The sequence below is a fragment of the Triticum aestivum genome, chromosome 2A (genome assembly GCF_018294505.1).
Source record: "Triticum aestivum cultivar Chinese Spring chromosome 2A, IWGSC CS RefSeq v2.1, whole genome shotgun sequence".
In the NCBI taxonomy this organism is placed as follows: domain Eukaryota; kingdom Viridiplantae; phylum Streptophyta; class Magnoliopsida; order Poales; family Poaceae; genus Triticum; species Triticum aestivum.
In genome coordinates this window covers 751,617,887-751,634,636 of record NC_057797.1, presented here as the reverse complement: position 1 = coordinate 751,634,636, position 16,750 = coordinate 751,617,887, and the positions used below count along the sequence as shown (strand labels likewise).

The 16,750-nt window shown below is 48.6% G+C and overlaps 1 protein-coding gene and 3 non-coding genes across 4 annotated transcripts; all 4 read right to left on the bottom strand.

Annotated features, from left to right (window-relative positions):
• Positions 1–10,774: 10,774 nt before the first annotated feature.
• Positions 10,775–14,924, bottom strand: LOC123190881 (N-terminal acetyltransferase A complex catalytic subunit NAA10). The gene is made up of 2 exons (XM_044603608.1): positions 14,216–14,924; positions 10,775–11,088 (listed from the first exon to the last, which is right to left on the bottom strand). The coding sequence occupies exon 1, from the start codon at positions 14,807–14,809 to the stop codon at positions 14,219–14,221; it is 591 nt and encodes a 196-aa protein (XP_044459543.1). The 5' UTR covers positions 14,810–14,924; the 3' UTR covers positions 10,775–11,088; positions 14,216–14,218.
• LOC123038445 (small nucleolar RNA Z221/R21b) lies at positions 11,609–11,700 on the bottom strand. Its single transcript, XR_006417882.1, has one exon. It is a non-coding gene; the product is annotated as a small nucleolar RNA Z221/R21b (small nucleolar RNA).
• On the bottom strand, positions 11,947–12,036 carry LOC123038447 (small nucleolar RNA Z221/R21b). The gene has a single exon (XR_006417883.1). It is a non-coding gene; the product is annotated as a small nucleolar RNA Z221/R21b (small nucleolar RNA).
• Positions 12,350–12,441, bottom strand: LOC123038444 (small nucleolar RNA Z221/R21b). The gene has a single exon (XR_006417881.1). It is a non-coding gene; the product is annotated as a small nucleolar RNA Z221/R21b (small nucleolar RNA).
• Positions 14,925–16,750: the final 1,826 nt, after the last annotated feature.

Genomic DNA, 16,750 nt, shown 5'->3' with positions numbered 1-16,750 from the left:
CGGTACTACCGCTCCCCTTCAGCGGTACTACCGCGCCAGAAGAAAAGGGGCTGGGGCTGGGACCCAGAGCGATACTACCGTGGAGGCAGGGCGGTACTACCGCTAATAAGCGGTACTACCGCCACTACTACCGCAGCAAGTGCCGCAAAACCCGACACGAGAAAAAGCGCACTCGAGTCGAGGCGGTAGGAGCACGGAGCCACAACGGTACTACTGCTGAGACCATCAAGCGGTACTACCACTCCGAGGAGCGGTACTACCGCTTAGTGAGCTTAAGCGGTACTACCGCTGTGGCCCGCGGTACTACCGCTGCGGAGCGGTACTGTCGCTTGTGACTCCTCAGTGGTACTACCGCTGGGTACCACGGTACTACCGCTGGTACCCTGACAAAAACCACACTCAAGAAAATCAGAATTGCCATAACTTCTGCATATGAGCTCCGAATTGAGCAAACTCAAGCTTGTTGAAAACAAGACGACGAGTAGCATCAAAACAGCGATAGAGGAGTGAAACCTCCAACCGAGAAGAACCGGCAAAACCTCTAACATCGAAAACATCATAGAAGAAGCATGCGAACTCTGTTTTCGATGAACTCAAGCTTGTCATCAAGATGACCATAAGCTCTAAGACTCACAAAGAGAACCAAACAAGAACCAAGAAAGATGATGCAAGGATGCAATGGTTTGAGCTCTCTACGAACGATATGATCAAGCTACTCATCGAGAGCCCCCCTTGATAGTACGGCAATCGATCCTATAACCCGGTCTTCCAACTACCATCATGAGATCGGTAAAATAGAAAACCTATCAAGGGCAAACCTTTTCCTTGCACATGGTCCACTTGAGCTAGATGATGACGATCTTGACTTCCTCAAGTTGGACCACCTTTCTTGATTGTGTTGGCACGATGAAGACTAGATGATTTCTCCCCCATAGACCACTATGGGTGAGCCACTCTTCGGCACATCTTCACAAGTCCATTATCACCACAATGGCCGGCAAGCTTCAAGCACTTGATCTCTTCGCGATGATCCACTTGAACTTGCACACGGCAATCTTGATGACGATCACCACTTGATGTCATCCTCTCCATGGGTTGAGAGATATCTTCCTCTTGACACAAGCCCATGAACATGTACCTAACCCCACGTAGAACTCTCACATAGACCATGGGTTAGTACACAAAGCACAATGGACAATGCTTACCAAACCATGGGATCACTTGATCCCTCTCGGTACATCTTCTATGCTTTGTGAGTTGATCAACTTGATTCACTCTTGACTTAGTCTTGATCAACCTTGAATCTTTCCAACTCTCTTCGTTTGGATGATGTCTTGAAGGTAAACATGAATGATCACACAATCTTCTTCTTCAAGACATGCTTGCAATAAGCTCAACTCTCAAATGACCAATCTTTGGATAATTCCTTAAATAGCACCTTGGTCGACACAAACTTTTCTTGAAACCAACACATGTACTCCAAGAAAATCCTATGGACAAAACCTTCAAATATAACTCAAGGAAACCATTAGTCCATAGAGATTGTCATCAATTTCCAAAACCAAACATGGGGGCACCGCATGTTCTTTCACCGAACCTGGGTAAAACTTCGTGTCCCTTGCCTCCTGTTACCATCCGGCCTAGACGCACAGTTCGGGACCCCCTACCCGAGATCCGCCGGTTTTGACACCGACATTGGTGCTTTCATTGAGAGTTCCTCTGTGTCATCGCCGTTAGGCTTGATGGCTCCTACGATCATCAATGGCGATGCAGTCCAGGGTGAGACCTTCCTCCCCGGACAGATCTTCGTCTTCGGCGGCTTCGCACCGCGGGCCAATTCACTTGGCCATCTGGAGCAGATCGAAAGCTATGCCCCTGGCCGTCAGGTCAGATTTGGAAGTTTAAACTACACGGCTGACATCCGCGGGGACTTGATCTTCGACGGATTTGAGCCACTGCCAAGCGCGCCGCACTGTCACGACGAGCATGATCTAGCTCTACCGCCGAACAGTACCCTGGAGGCCGCACCCGCATCGGCTTCGACCCTTAATTCGGGGCCAACTGCGCCGATCGAGGATGGGTGGTTGGACGCCGCCTCGAGGGCTGCAATCCCAATGGCGATCGAGCCGAACACCAGCCCCGCACTCCGCGAGACTCGTGACTCCAAGGAGCCGGACTCCTCTCCGGACTCCGAACCCTCCGCGCCCCTGCCGATCGAATCCGATTGGGCGCCGATCATGGAGTTTACTGCCGTGGACATCTTTCAGCACTCGCCTTTCGACGATATTCTGAAGACACTAAAGTCTCTCTCTTTATCAGGAGAGCCCTGGCCGGACTACGGTCAGCAAGGTTGGGATACGGACGATGAAGAAATTCAAAGCCTACCCACCACCCACTTTGTAGCCACTGTCGACGATTTAACCAACATGCTCGACTTCGACTTCGAAGACATCGACGGTATGGACGCCGATGCAGGAGACGATGAAGAACCAGCGCCTATTGGGCCCTGGAAAGCCACCTTGTCATATGACATATACATGGTGGACACCCCAAAAGAAGGAGATGGCGATGGAATAGCAGAGGATGACCCCTCCAAGAAACAGCCTAAGCGTCGGCGTCAGCGGCGCCGCTCAAAATCCCGCCAAAGCAAATACGGTGATTCCAGCACGGGAGATAATAATACTCCGGAGAGTGCCGAAGAAAACCCCCTACAGCAAGATTCAGCACAGGAGGATGGAGAAGCCAGCCCTCATGAGAGAGTGGCAGACAAAGAGGTCGAGGATGATAATTATATGCCTCCCTCCGAAGACGAGGCAAGCCTCGACGACGATGAATTCGTCGTGCCAGAGGATCCCGTCGAGCAAGAGCATTTTCAACGCAGGCTTATGGCCACGGCAAGAAGCCTCAAGAAAAAACAGCAACAACTTAGAGCTGATCAAGATTTGCTAGTCGACAGATGGACTGAAGTCCTTGCGGCCGAAGAGCATAAACTCGAACGCCCCTCCAAGAGCTACCCAAAGCGCAGGTCGCTACCCCGATTAGAAGAGGAAGCACTTAAACCTACATCACCAGCACTTGATACGGCCGACCGGCCACCTCGTGGCCGCGACAGAGAGGCCTTTCGGCCCTCCACTCAAGCCGTACCTCGTACCAAGGCACGGGAAAATGCGCCAGACCTGCGAGACATGTTGGAGGACAAGGCAAGGCAAACAAGATCGATCTACGGATCGCGTGAGCGCCCCACGACTCGAGACGATAACCGTCACGCCGGACACAAATCCGGTAGGGCCGAACACAGTAGACAAAGCTCATTAGAGCTACGTCGTGATATAGCCTAGTACAGAGGCGCCGCACACCCACTATGCTTCACAGACGAAGTAATGGATCATCAAATCCCCGAGGGTTTCAAACCCGTAAACATCGAATCATATGATGGCACAACAGATCCTGCGGTATGGATCGAGGATTATCTCCTTCATATCCACATGGCCCGCGGCGATGATCTCCATGCCATCAAATACCTCCCACTCAAGCTTAAAGGACCAGCCGGCATTGGCTTAACAGCTTGCCAGCAGGGTCAATCAGTTGTTGGGAGGACCTGAAAGCCGCATTCCTCGACAACTTCCAGGGCACTTATGTGCGACCACCAGACGCCGATGACCTAAGCCACGTAATTCAGCAGCCAGAGGAATCGGCCAGGCAATTCTGGACATGGTTCCTAACAAAGAAAAATCAAATAGTCGACTGTCGAGACGCAGAGGCCCTAGCAGCCTTCAAGCACAATATCTGTGACGAGTGGCTTGCCCGGCACCTTGGACAGGAAAAGCCGAAATCTATGGCAGCACTCACGACACTCATGACCCGCTTTTGCGCGGGAGAAGACATCTGGCTTGCTCGTAGCAACAATATGACCAAGAACCCTGGTAATTCGGATACCAGGGACAGTAGTGGCAGGTCGCGTCGCAACAAGCAAAAGCGCCGCATTAACGGCGACAATGCTGAGGATACGACAGTTAATGCCGGATTCAGAGGCTATAAATCCGGTCAGCGGAAAAAGCCATTCAAAAGAAATCCTAGGGGCCCGTCCAGTTTGGACCGAATACTCGACCGCTTGTGCCAGATACATGGCACCCCCGAAAAGCCGGCCAATCACACCAACAGGGATTGTTGGGTGTTCAAGCAGGCAAGCAAGTTAAATGCCGAAAACAAAGACGAGGGGCTGCATAGCGATGACGACGAAGAGCCCCGGCCGCCGAGCAACAGTGGACAGAAGGGTTTTCCCCCACAAGTGCGGACGGTGAACATGATATACGCAATCCACATCCCCAATAGGGAGCGGAAGCGCGCGTTAAGGGACGTATACGCGGTAGAGCCAGTCGCCCCAAAGTTCAACCCATGGTCCTCCTGCCTGATCACCTTTGATCGAAGGGACCATCCCACTAGCACCCGTCATGGCGGATTCACCGCCTTGGTTCTAGACCCAACTATTGACGGATTTCATCTCACTAGTCCTTATGGACGACGGCAGCAGCCTGAACCTGCTTTACCAGGATACAGTGCAGAAAACGGGCATAGATCCCTCGAGGATTAAGCCCACCAAAACGACCTTCAAAGGCGTAATACCAGGTGTAGAGGCCAACTGTACAGGCTCAGTCACACTTGAAGTGGTCTTCGGATCTTCGGATAATTTCCAAAGCGAGGAGTTAATCTTCGACATAGTCCCATTCCGCAGTGGCTATCACGCACTGCTCGGGCGAACCGCATTCGCCAAGTTCAATGCGGTACCACACTACACATACCTTAAGCTCAAGATGCCAGGCCCTCGAGGAGTAATTACGGTCAATGGAAACACCGAACGCTCCCTCCGAACGGAGGAGCACATGGCGGCCCTTACTGCGGAAGTACAAAGCAGCCTCTCCAGGCAGTTCTCCAGTCCGGCCATTAAACGTCCGGACACCGTCAAGCGCGCCCGGAGTAACCTACAACAAGACCGCCTGGCACATTCCGAGCAGGCGTAGCAATGCGGCCCCAACCCCAGCCCTCGCAAAAATGCGACACCAGTGCTTCTCGTACATAACTACCCTCTAGAAATACCATGGGTACAGGGGGAGGGGCACCATCACGGCACGCCCGAAACATGGCTTAAACCGCACCAGGGGCTGCCGATTTTTTAATTTTCTCTTACTTTCAGGACTCCATTCTTCGGTAGGCCTGTTCGGCAGTTCAAGTGACGCACAAACGATGCAAGAACCAGGGAAGCAGACAAGCCATGACGCATTACGGAACTCCCAGGTGGTCTCTATCACGAGCAGTATACCTGTTTCGCATACCATTCCGCAGCCTGCCCCTGGAACGGACATGTTAAATAGTCCAACCTTTTGCTTATCGCATTATTTGTATCGTTTTGCTTTGATCACAGCCCCTTTTTAATAAACAATGCATAGCTTTTGTCTATTTTTGCATTACTCTTTTTTTACAAATATATGTTCCTTAATGACATGTTGCACCCGTACACTTTGGTACGGCCAAAATACGCCAGGGGCTTTAGTACCCCTTAATATGGTGTGAGAAATCCGAACACTTTAACAAGTGCGGCACCCCGAACTTATAGCATTATATGCATCGGCTCTGAATCATGTCTTGGGTCAATAGTTGGGTTTGCCCGGCTCCTATGTTTTGGTGCCTTACATTCCGCTATATCGGCTAAGGTAGCACTAGGAGAACTACTGCGATTGTGCCCCAGTTGAGCTGGATCGAGCACCTCAGTAGAGAAAGCTAAAACTGACTGTCATGATGAAGCGAGAGTTGGTCGCTATTCGAGAGGTTTTTCGAGTCCCTAAAGACTTATGTCACTTAGAGCGAGGAGTCGGCTCTGTCCGGCCAAGGCGTGGATAGCGCCCCGAAATCGGTCTTCCAAATACCAGGGGCTTCACCGAAATTTAAAAATATAGAATTCTATGGCTAGGTGAGAGTGTTCACGCATTATAGTCCGATTGCCTTGTTCGTTGTGCTGAGCGCCTCCCTCGAATGACCCAAACATGGGGAAAAGAGCGCTCAGGTTTATCCCCGAACACCCTAGCACTAGCGGCACGGGGGCAGAAGCCGACGACTCGCCATCTCTCAGAATTGATAAACAGCCGCACAGAAGGTAATATTTTAAATTCCAACAACATTGCTTAGCGCATATGAACAAGTTTTCAGCGCACAGGACAAAACGAGCGAGTTTTACTCCAAAATTACATCCCCGGAACATTCATCCGACATAAGGCGGGCACCCTTCAGAACATCCTTATAATAATTCTCGGGCTTGCGATGCTCTTTCCCCGGCGGTGGCCCGTCCTTCACAAGCTTCTCAGCATTCAGCTTGCCCCAGTGCACCTTAGCACGGACAAGTAACTCACGTTTATGTGTTTGCTTTGCATAAAGAATGCCTTACCCGCCGCTATCTTTTTCACCTCATCCAACTCCTGGAGGGTCTTCTGGGATTCGGCCTTGGCAGACTTGGCATTTTCAATAGCCACCGCGAGCTCGGACGCCCGCGTCTTTGAGTCAAGCTCCAAACTCTCATGTTTTTCCATGAGAGCCTGGAGCTCTTGCGGCAACTTGCCAACCTGGGCCTCATACTTCTCCCGCTTGGTGCGCTCCATGGCCGCCCTCTTCTCGGCCTCGAGCAGCGCTTGCTTCAGGGTCGCCACCTCAGACGTGGCCCCTACAATAGCCACGATAATCATGTCATTTTTTGCAATTGCACTTTTTTATATATATTTAAACAAGGTATTTCTTATCTTCCTTGTCCTCGAGCTGCTTCTTGGCACGCCCGAGCTCTTGCTCGGACTGCTCGAGGTTCTGCTTTAGCGTGTCCACTTCCGCAGTCAGTACGGCGAACGCCAGCAAAGAAGCCTGCATACGCATATTGACTCCTTTTTGTTAGACTCCTGCGAATTTTATTTGATCCTCTATTCGGCTTTTTCTCCCCGAACGCCAAACAGAGCATCAGGGGCTATTGTCTATGCGGTAATATTATTTACACATTCTTTACTTACCTCAAAGCCTGTTAAAAGGCTAGCACAAGCTTCAGTCAGTCCGCTCTTGGCAGACTGAACCTTCTGGACCACCGCACTCATAATGGTGCGGTGCTCCTCGTCGATGGAGGCGCCTTTGAGCACCTCCAACAGATTGTACGGCGCCTCCGATTGGACGGGGGTCACCGGCACAGTGGGCTTGCTCCTCTTGGAAGGAGGTCACCTGCCGGACTCTGAAACCTTTGAAGGTTCCGGAGCGGTGTCCGGCCTAGAGCCGGACTTGGAGCCTTGGGGGGTTTTATCCCCTTTACTCCTGGAGTCCGGGAGGTCGCCTTGCGGCGCCTCCGGGACCACCTCCTCCTGGCTTGGAACCTGTTGGGACAACACTTTGGCGTCGTCCGTAGGGCGGGGGGGAGGAAGCCGTCGGAAGCGAATTCACATCCGACGAGTCTAGTGAACCGCTCGACGACGCGTCGAGCCGGTCTTTGGGTGGGATGCATAATCATATTCGACATAAGGGAAAGTTGTGCAATAAAGGAATACTATGAATTACTCTGGTATCTGGATACTTACGATTTCGCCAGGGGCTTGGCCCTGAGCAGCCACTCCTCTCCGCCGTCGTCGGCGTTGATGGAGTAGTCCGAAGGAAGGGTTTTCCCCTTCTTGGACCCTTCGGCCTTCCCAGTAAGGGCGGCCTTCCTTTTCTTCTCTCACCCCGCTGGAGGGGGAGAGGTCTCTTCTTCCTCCTCCTCGTCTTCACGGGAGGAATGCGCCTTCGAGCCGTCGGATGATGAACCTGACACCTCCTGGCGCCGAGCACTTTTTCGAGTCCCCGTGGCCTTCTTCGTGGCCTTCTTCTCCGACACCACATAGGGTGCCGAAACCAGCAGCTTCGCCAAGCGGGCATCGGCTGGGTCTTCGGGCAAAGGAGCCGGACAGTCGATCTGTCCGGACTTCGCCTGCCAATTCTGTCAAAGGAAAGGGAGCTTAGATCCCGCATAGGGTTAAACTATGGAAAACTAATACCCTGTAAAAGATACAAACAACTTACCACGCTAGCGTGACGCTGCGTGCTGAATCCGCGATCCTTGGTAGCGGATGCGGGAGCCTCGACGCCCTTGAAAAGCACCTTCCAGGCATCTTCGTACGTCGTGTCGAAGAGCCTGCTCAGAGTTCGGTGCTGCGCCGGGTTGAACTCCCACAGATTGAAGGCCCGTTGTTGACACGGGAGGATCCGGCGGATGAGCATAACCTGGACTACGTTGACAAGCTTGAGCTGCTTGTCCATCATGGTTTGGATGCATGTTTGCAGTCCAGTCACCTCTTCTTTGCTGCCCCACGACAGGCCCGTCTCTTTCCAGGACGTGAGCCGCGTTGGGGGTCCGGACCGGAACTCAGGGGCTGCGACCCACTCAGGGTCGCGCGGCTCGGTGATGTAAAACCACCCCGATTGCCACCCCTTCAGGGTCTCCACAAAGGAGCCCTCGAGCCATAAGACGTTGGGCATCTTGCCCACCATGGCGCCTCCGCACTCCGCCTGGTTGCCGCGCACCACCTTCGGCTTGACATTGAAAGTCTTGAGCCATAGGTCGAAATGGGGACGGATGCGGAGGAAAGCCTCGCACACGACGATAAACGCCGAGATGTTGAGGATGAAGTTCGGGGTCAGATCATGGAAATCCAGGCCGTAGTAGAATATGAGTCCCCGGACGAATGGGTGGATAGGAAAGCCCAGTCCGCGGAGGAAGTGGGGAAGGAACACTACCCTCTCATGGGGCCTTGGGGTGGGGAGGAGCTGCCCCTCTTTGGGAAGCCGGTACGCGATATCGTTAGACAAGTATCCGGCCTTTCTCAGTTTTTTGATGTGTCCCTCTGTGACGGAGGAGACCATCCACTTGCCTCCCGCTCCGGACATGGCTGGAGAAGGTTGAGGTGGGGAGTGCGGACTTGGGCGCTGGAGCTCGAGTGCGCGAAAATGGATAGGCAAAGGATGAAGAAGGCGTAGGTGAAAAGGTGGATCCTTATTCCCTTATATGGATGGACGCAACTACGTGTCCCCACCAGCCTGGTAAAACTCGCTTATCTCCAAGCGCCGTAATCAATGGCGCGGTTGGGTTACCCACGCCCGTATTGATGAGAATCCCGAAATAAGGGGACACGATATCTACTTTAACAAGACGTGCCAAGGAAACCGCCTCGCATGACACGCCGAGGTGGGACAATAAAACGATTCGAATAAAGGCTTGGCCGTGGTGCGATGTCACACTACGGAATACATCAGCAGATTAGATTTGTGTAAATATTATTCTCTCTATGGCAATATGTGGAAACTTATTTTGCAAAGCCGGACACTATCTTTGTGTTCAAAATCTTCTATGAAGTACTTGGAGGAGGAACCCGCCTTGCAATGCCGAAGACAAACTGCGCGCCGGACTCGTCGTCATTGAAGCCTGGTTCAGGGGCTACTGAGGGAGTCCTGGATTAGGGGGTGTTCGGATGGCCGGACTGTACCTTCAGCCGGACTCCTGGACTATGAAGATACAAGATTGAAGATTTCGTCTCGTGTCCGGAAATGATTTTCCTTGGCGTGAAGGCAAGCTTGGCGATACGGATATGTAGATCTCCTACCATTGTAACCGACTTTGTGTAACCCTAACCCTCTCCGTTGTTTATATAAACCAGAGGGTTTTAGTCCGTAGGACAACATACAGAACAACAATCATACCATAGGCTAGCTTCTAGGGTTTAGCCTCTCCGATCTCGTGGTAGATCTACTCTTATACTACCCATATCATCAATATTAATCAAGCAGGACGTAGGATTTTACCTCCATAAAGAGGGCCCGAACCTGGGTAAAACTTCGTGTCCCTTGCCTCCTGTTACCATCCGGCCTAGACGCACAGTTCGGGACCCCTACCTCTTCCCCCTCAAGCTCCATTAATGCTCAAGCTCCATTAAATGCTCCAAGCTCCATTTTCGCCCGATCTATCTCTCTAGCCAATCAAACTTGTTGATTTGCTCGGGAGTGGTTGAGAAGGCCCTGATCTACACTTCCACCAAGGGATTTTCGATTCCCCCACTCATCCCTAGCGGATCTTGTTACTTTTGGGTGTTTGAGCACCCTAGACGGTTGAGGTCGCCACGGAGCCATAGTCCATTGTGGTGAAGCTTCGTGGTTTTGTTGGTAGCCTCCGATTAAGTTATGGAGATTGCCCAATCTTGTTTGTAAAGGTTCGGTCGCCGGCACAACCTTGTTTGTAAAGGTTCAGTCGCCGGCACCAATAGTGGAATCACGGCATCTCGCATTGTGTGAGGGCGTGAGGAGAATACGGTGGCCCTAGTGGCTTCTTGGGAGCATTGTGCCTCCACACCGCTCTCCTGCTTGCTTGTTGTTATTGCATCATATAGGTTGCTCACCTAGTTGCACATCTAGACAACCTTCTTTGATGCAAAGTTTAATTTGACAAGTTAAAAATTGGTAGCCCCCCTGAGTGGGAGTTCAAGGCAGGGCTCCAGGTCCAACATTACATTCAAAGGGGCGACAACTCAGTTTTGGGTTCAAGGCAGGTCCAACATCAGTTGAACCCAAAACTCTATTCAGATATTAGTTCGTTTTAGTTCAATTTCTTGGGTTCAACTGTTTTGTTATTTAAGCACTATATACGTTAAAAAAAAATAAAAGTTTGAGGTAAAGAACTAAGATGACCATTGCATGTATGTGCAACAAATGTGATCTTACATCACAATGCTCATTTTAATCATAGAAGAGGGCATCAAAACAAATTTTATTGAGTGCGCGTCTAGTTTAACCTTCCACACTTCAGGCATGATGCTCCCAAAATTTCAGGCACAACAACAATGGGAGGTAGTTAAAATATGTGCATGTCATTAATCTCACAAGAATTACAAGGACTCTAGCCAATATGACCAGGCAAGCCTACAGATCACAGTACAATGTTCCCTCTGTATCATTGGTACAAGGCTACAATCATGATACAGAAGTAGAGCACCATCTGCTTCATATCATCCAGTAGGTTCAGCAGCTCCTTGCGCTTGAAATGGCTTTCTGCAATCAGGAGAAAGAAAATACATTTGAGAAACCACATCTAAGCAAAGCTGATATATGATTGGCGTGTACAATTGTCAAAAAAAGAAGAGATGAAACACAATTAGGAAATACAAGCTCCAGTAAAAGTTTTTTGGTTTTACAATGCCTCAGGTTTGTCGTTTGATGTCATTTTCTCGAGAGGTTCTCCCTGAAAACAGGGGCTCGAGCGTCCATTTTGCAGACAGAAACAAAATTGGCAAAACCGTTTTGAACCAAATTCCCAGTACATTCATAACAGGGAGGAAAAACCATTGAAAGATATGGAGGATTGGGAAGAAGAACCATCAGCGGCAAATGTTTTGACCTCAATGTAATTCAGTCCGCATCATGGTAGGATCGCTCACAGGCAACCCTCATCATCTGGTTCTATACATTATTCCTCCAAATCCAGTTAATATCCAAGACTACAGTATTCTCACAAAGGCAAAAGCTGAAAACGGTTTCTCAAAACCAATAAGAAAATACGAAAGTCATGAGATGGCTCAGAATTAAAATGGGTTGTAAGTTTGTTTATCAGCACAAAGAGATAAATCTCTTCAGAGTGGTGCATGACTTTTCTCATCATAGCCATTATCATCATTGGAAAACCAAGGACAAACTCCATTCAAGACTGGGGGTATTGGAAACTGGAAAGAAGAACCATCAGCGGCAAATGTATTTGACCTCAATGTAAATTCAGTCCGCATCATGGTAGGATCGCTCATAGGCAACCCTCATCATCTGGCTCTGTTATTATCCCTCCAATCCAGTTATTACCTTAAATTACTTGGTTTCTCAAAAACCAAGAGACAAATCAGAAAATGCAAACACGCGAAGCGGCTCAGATGTAAAATGGTTTGTAAGTTTGTTTATCAGCACAAAGAGAAATCTCTTCAGAGTGGTGCATGACTTTTCTCATCATAGCCTTTACAAAGTACCTATTAGGAGACATAAATATCAACAGAAAACAAAGTAATTAATATGCAATGCAACAAGGTTCACGAAACAAGTTACCAAGAACTGCACTGGCATTCAAAATATGCGGGACTGTAAAGAAGAACCATCAGCGGCAAATGTATTTGTCCTCAATGAAATTTCAGTCCGCATCATGGTAGGATTGCAGTTGGGCAACCCTCATCAACTATTCTGTACATTATTTCCCCAAACTGGTTTATAAAAACAACCATATATGGCATGAAAAGCAAATAAAGAAGAAATACAAAAGTAGGTATCCAAGAGGTGGCTCAGATGTAAAATGGGTTGTAAGTTTGTTTATCAGCACAAAGAGATGAATCTCTTCAGAGTGGTGCATGACTTTTCTCATCATAGCCACAATGTCATTGAATACCTCAGATTTGTCCATTAATGTCATAATACTAGGAAGTACAATATGGAATACCTCAGATTTGTCATTTGATGTCATTTTACATCTGCTTTCTCAAGAGGTTCTCCCTGAAACAGGGGCTTGAGTCCACAGGGCATCCATTTTGCAGACAGAATCATCATAGGAAAACAACAAATAATTTATACATATCATGCAACAAAGGAAGCTAAATAAAAACTCAAATCTCAATTCAATCACTAGCACAAACTATTGTCTCAGATTTGTCAATTGATGTCACATTATATCTGCTTCATCAAGAGGTTCTCCCTGAAACAGGGGCTTGAATCCACAGAGCATACATTTTGCAGACAAAATCATCATTGGCAAAACTTAAGAAAATGATGGTTAAGGCAACAAAGATAGTTGCAAAATCAAAAGTCAAACCTCAATACATTCTAACTACAAAAATAACACGGCAATAAACAGAACAATGCTATACTATTGACTCAGATTTGTCAATTGATGTCACATTATATCTGATTCATCAAGAGGTTCTCCCTGAAACAGGGGCTTGAATCCACAGAGCATACATTTTGCAGACAAAATCATCATTGGCAAAACTTAAGAAAATGATGGTTAAGGTATCAGGCAACAAAGATAGTTGCAAAATCAGAAGTCAACAGACCTCAATAGATTTAACTTCTAAAATAACCATGCAAAAAGCAGAACAGTGCAAAAAGATGTCTCAGGGTTCTCCCTGAAACAGGGGCTTGAATCCACAGAGCATACATTTTGCAGACAGAATCATCATTGGCAAAACTTCAGAAAATGATGGTTAAGGTATCAGGCTATAAAGATAGTTGCAAAACAATGCACTTAACTACTAAAATAACAAGGCAATAAGCAAAACAATGCTGCAAGATGTCTCAGATTTGTCAATTGATGTCATATTATATCTACTTCATCAAGAGGTTCTCCCTGAAACAGGGGCTTGAATCCACAGAGCATACATTTTGCAGACAGAAATCATCATTGACAAAACTTGGCAAGATGCAACAAATTCAAGCCACAATAGTTTTACATAACTTAATTGCACATAACCACTACATTCACAATACAGTTAGAAGAAAAGTGATTTGATCCAACAGATGTAGAGAGAGATTTTGGAAGCATAACCATAAAGAGTGACCTCCCACGTTAAACTCACCAGGAATTACTATGTGCCACTATGACTGGGCAACTTTGAGAAAGAACAATCTCAAGATGCCAAAGGTGTGAGAGGCACCGGAGCACATTATAGCTCCGGTAAGCATAAGGTCAGAACTAATGAATGCTCATCAAACGACATGAGATCAAAAAAGTATTTTTTTTCTGTCATGATAACAATAGATGTGGCGAGAGATTTTGGAAGCATGGCAACAATCTGCTAGCTCCCACGTTAAACCGGCCAGTGATCACTATGCGCCTCCATGACTGGGCAACTTTGAGAAAGGTCAATCTCAAGAAGCCAAAGGTGAGAGAGGCGCCGCACACACAAGATCCAACAACAAGATTTGCCTAGGATGGTCATCGCACAGCAGTATTCAATTGAGTAGGAAAGCAGAGTTGTCACAAGCATCAACTTAATTTTCCTAGCAAAATCCAAGATCCAACAGCGAAATTTGGCTATGATATTTTCCTAGCAAAATCGCCACTCAATGACAGGGAACACGGTCATCACACGGAAGTTTCTGCAGTTTATTGTAAAAAAAAGGACACATCGAGAGGAGGCAGAAGCATAACCTCTCATGAATCGGCCTTCTTCTCCGGCGAAGCGGAGGTCGGGGACGAGCCGGCCGCGGCGGCAGCAGGGGCGTCGTGGGAGCAGCAGCCGCCGCCGGCGTGGTGGTGGTGGTGGTGCTTCTTGGGGACGGGCTGGCGCAGCATCTTGCGCATGTCGTAGGCGTCCTCGCCGTCGGCGTAGTACTTGGCCTCGATGTCGTGGATCTGGTAGCCGAGGGTGGAGGTGTAGAGGTTGAAGGCGGCGCGGTTGGAGCGGCGGACGTGGAGCGACACGTACTCGGCGCCGAAGACCTGGTCCATGGCGGCCTGCGCGGCCGACATGAGCTTGGTGGCGAGGCCGAGCTTGCGGTGGGAGCGGAGCACGGCGAGCGAGGTGATGTGGCCGTGGCAGGGCTCCGAGGGGTCCTCCTCCATCTTGGCCAGCACGTAGCCGACGATGCGGCCGCCGTAGTCCTCGGCGACGAACAGGAGCTGCGGCCACGACAGCATGTGGTAGAAGTAGTACTTCATCTGGTAGTTCTCCGGCAGGCACATCAGGTTGCACGCCTGCATCGCCAGCAGGTCGTCGATCGTCGCCTGCCGGATGCACACCATCTTCCACGCCGCGGCCGCCGCCGCTCGGATCTAATCTAACGACTGTATGGATCTAGGGTTGGGTGGTGGGGAGCCTTCGCCGGCGGGATGGGATGAGGTGATGGTGATGGAATCGGCGGCGGTGGAGGGTATTAATAGAGGTGGGGTGGGGAAAAGGATGAGAGACCTTGACCTAACCGGCTAACCCTAGAGGAAAAGGGCCGAAATAGGCCCATGGGCCAAGGCAAGTTAGCCCAAGACAGAACCATATTATAACATAAAAGTCCAAACTCTTAAAAAATAACAAAATAAATGGACTAAACAATTCACATCAAAAAATAAATGGACTAAAAAACGATGTGAGTTGGGAAAAATTGTAAGAACAAGCGAAAGCTTTCAAAAACTCTTAAAGGTTGACTAATGGCGCTGAAGGTGCATTCTATGACTATGCAAAATGTCCCTTGGCTAAATAATATGTAATATCCGGTGTTATATATGTACATGCCTTTTTATATAAGCTTGATCAAAGGCCACGGAGTTGACTCTAAAAAAAGTCTATTCGCGCTGTATTTTGAAATGGAGGGACCTTTCAGGGGCCTATCACACACACTGTCGCCCATATGGTTTTTGTTTTTCAGCTTTTTTAGTTGTATATTCCCCTAATACTCCCTCCGTTCCAAAATAGTTAGTTCAAAGTTGAGTCATCTATTTTGGAACGGAAGGAGTATTTCTCAAGCGAATACAAGACGGATGAAAAGCACAATATAGATGCAGCGATTCTCCTACGATATGATACTATTCTCCAAAAATGAAGATAAATGCAACCATTGTTGCTTTCATAGGATGTTTGAAGCAGGTCCATACAAATTGCAAGTTCATCGACACATGTCAAACACGATCATAATTAGTTTTTCCAAAAGAACATAAGCTTGTTTGGAACGTGTTTTACGTAACACAGTTTTGAACCAATCGACTAATGCAAAGCTTATGACGCCCCGTCCGCTGTGAGGAAGGGCTTGGCAATCTCATCGGTTCCATCAGTTGGTGTCACCAACATGACAACAATGCATTTACATCTTGATTCATCGTGTTGGTTGGACACGGCTCGTAAGTTGAATTTCATTTTGGCATGTTTCAATATTGATTTGTGGTTCACTTTGCTTTGTTGCATTGTTGAATTGTTAAATCGGCGATGAATTTGTGTTATATGGTCAACGCTCATGGATTCGAGGGTTTCGAAATGAGGAGCGTGGTTTTCGGGCAAGACTTTTGAGGGGTCGTCCGACGATGTCCGGGGTCGCGCCCGGGTGCCTCCGCAAACATTTAGGAGGGGGGGTGGGGGGATTTGCCAAAGTCCGACTTTAGATGCTCTAGCTGTGCAAAATGTTACTACTTTTGTTCCCTAACGTAGTGCTTAAGTATCTTTTTAGAATTCAAACTTCGTAAAGTTAACCAAATTTATTGAGAGAACTACATGTATTTTCAAATAGTTATGTAAATATCAACAACAACAACAACAACAACAACAACAACAACAACAACAACAACAACAACAACAAAGCCTTTAGTCCCAAGCAAGTTGGGGTAGGCTAGAGGTGAAACCCATAAGATCTCGCAACCAACTCATGGCTCTGGCACATGGATAGCAAGCTTCCACGCACCCCTGTCCACAGCTAGATCTTTGTCGATACTTCAATCCTTCAGGTCTCTCTTAACGGACTCCTCCCATGTCAAAATCGGTCGACCCCGCCCTCTCTTGACATTCTCCGCACGCTTTAGCCGTCCGCTATGCACTGGAGCTTCTGGAGGCCTGCGCTGAATATGCCCAAACCATCTCAAACGATGTTGGACAAGCTTCTCCTCAATTGGTGCTACCCCAACTCTATCTCGTATATCATCATTCCGGCCTCGATCCTTCCTCGTGTGGCCACACATCCATCTCAACATACGCATCTCCGCCAC

Bases quoted from the DNA above. Each gene is read 5' to 3' on its own strand.
- LOC123190881 (XM_044603608.1), bottom strand. From the start codon at position 14,809: ATGGTGTGCATCCGGCAGGCGACGATCGACGACCTGCTGGCGATGCAG.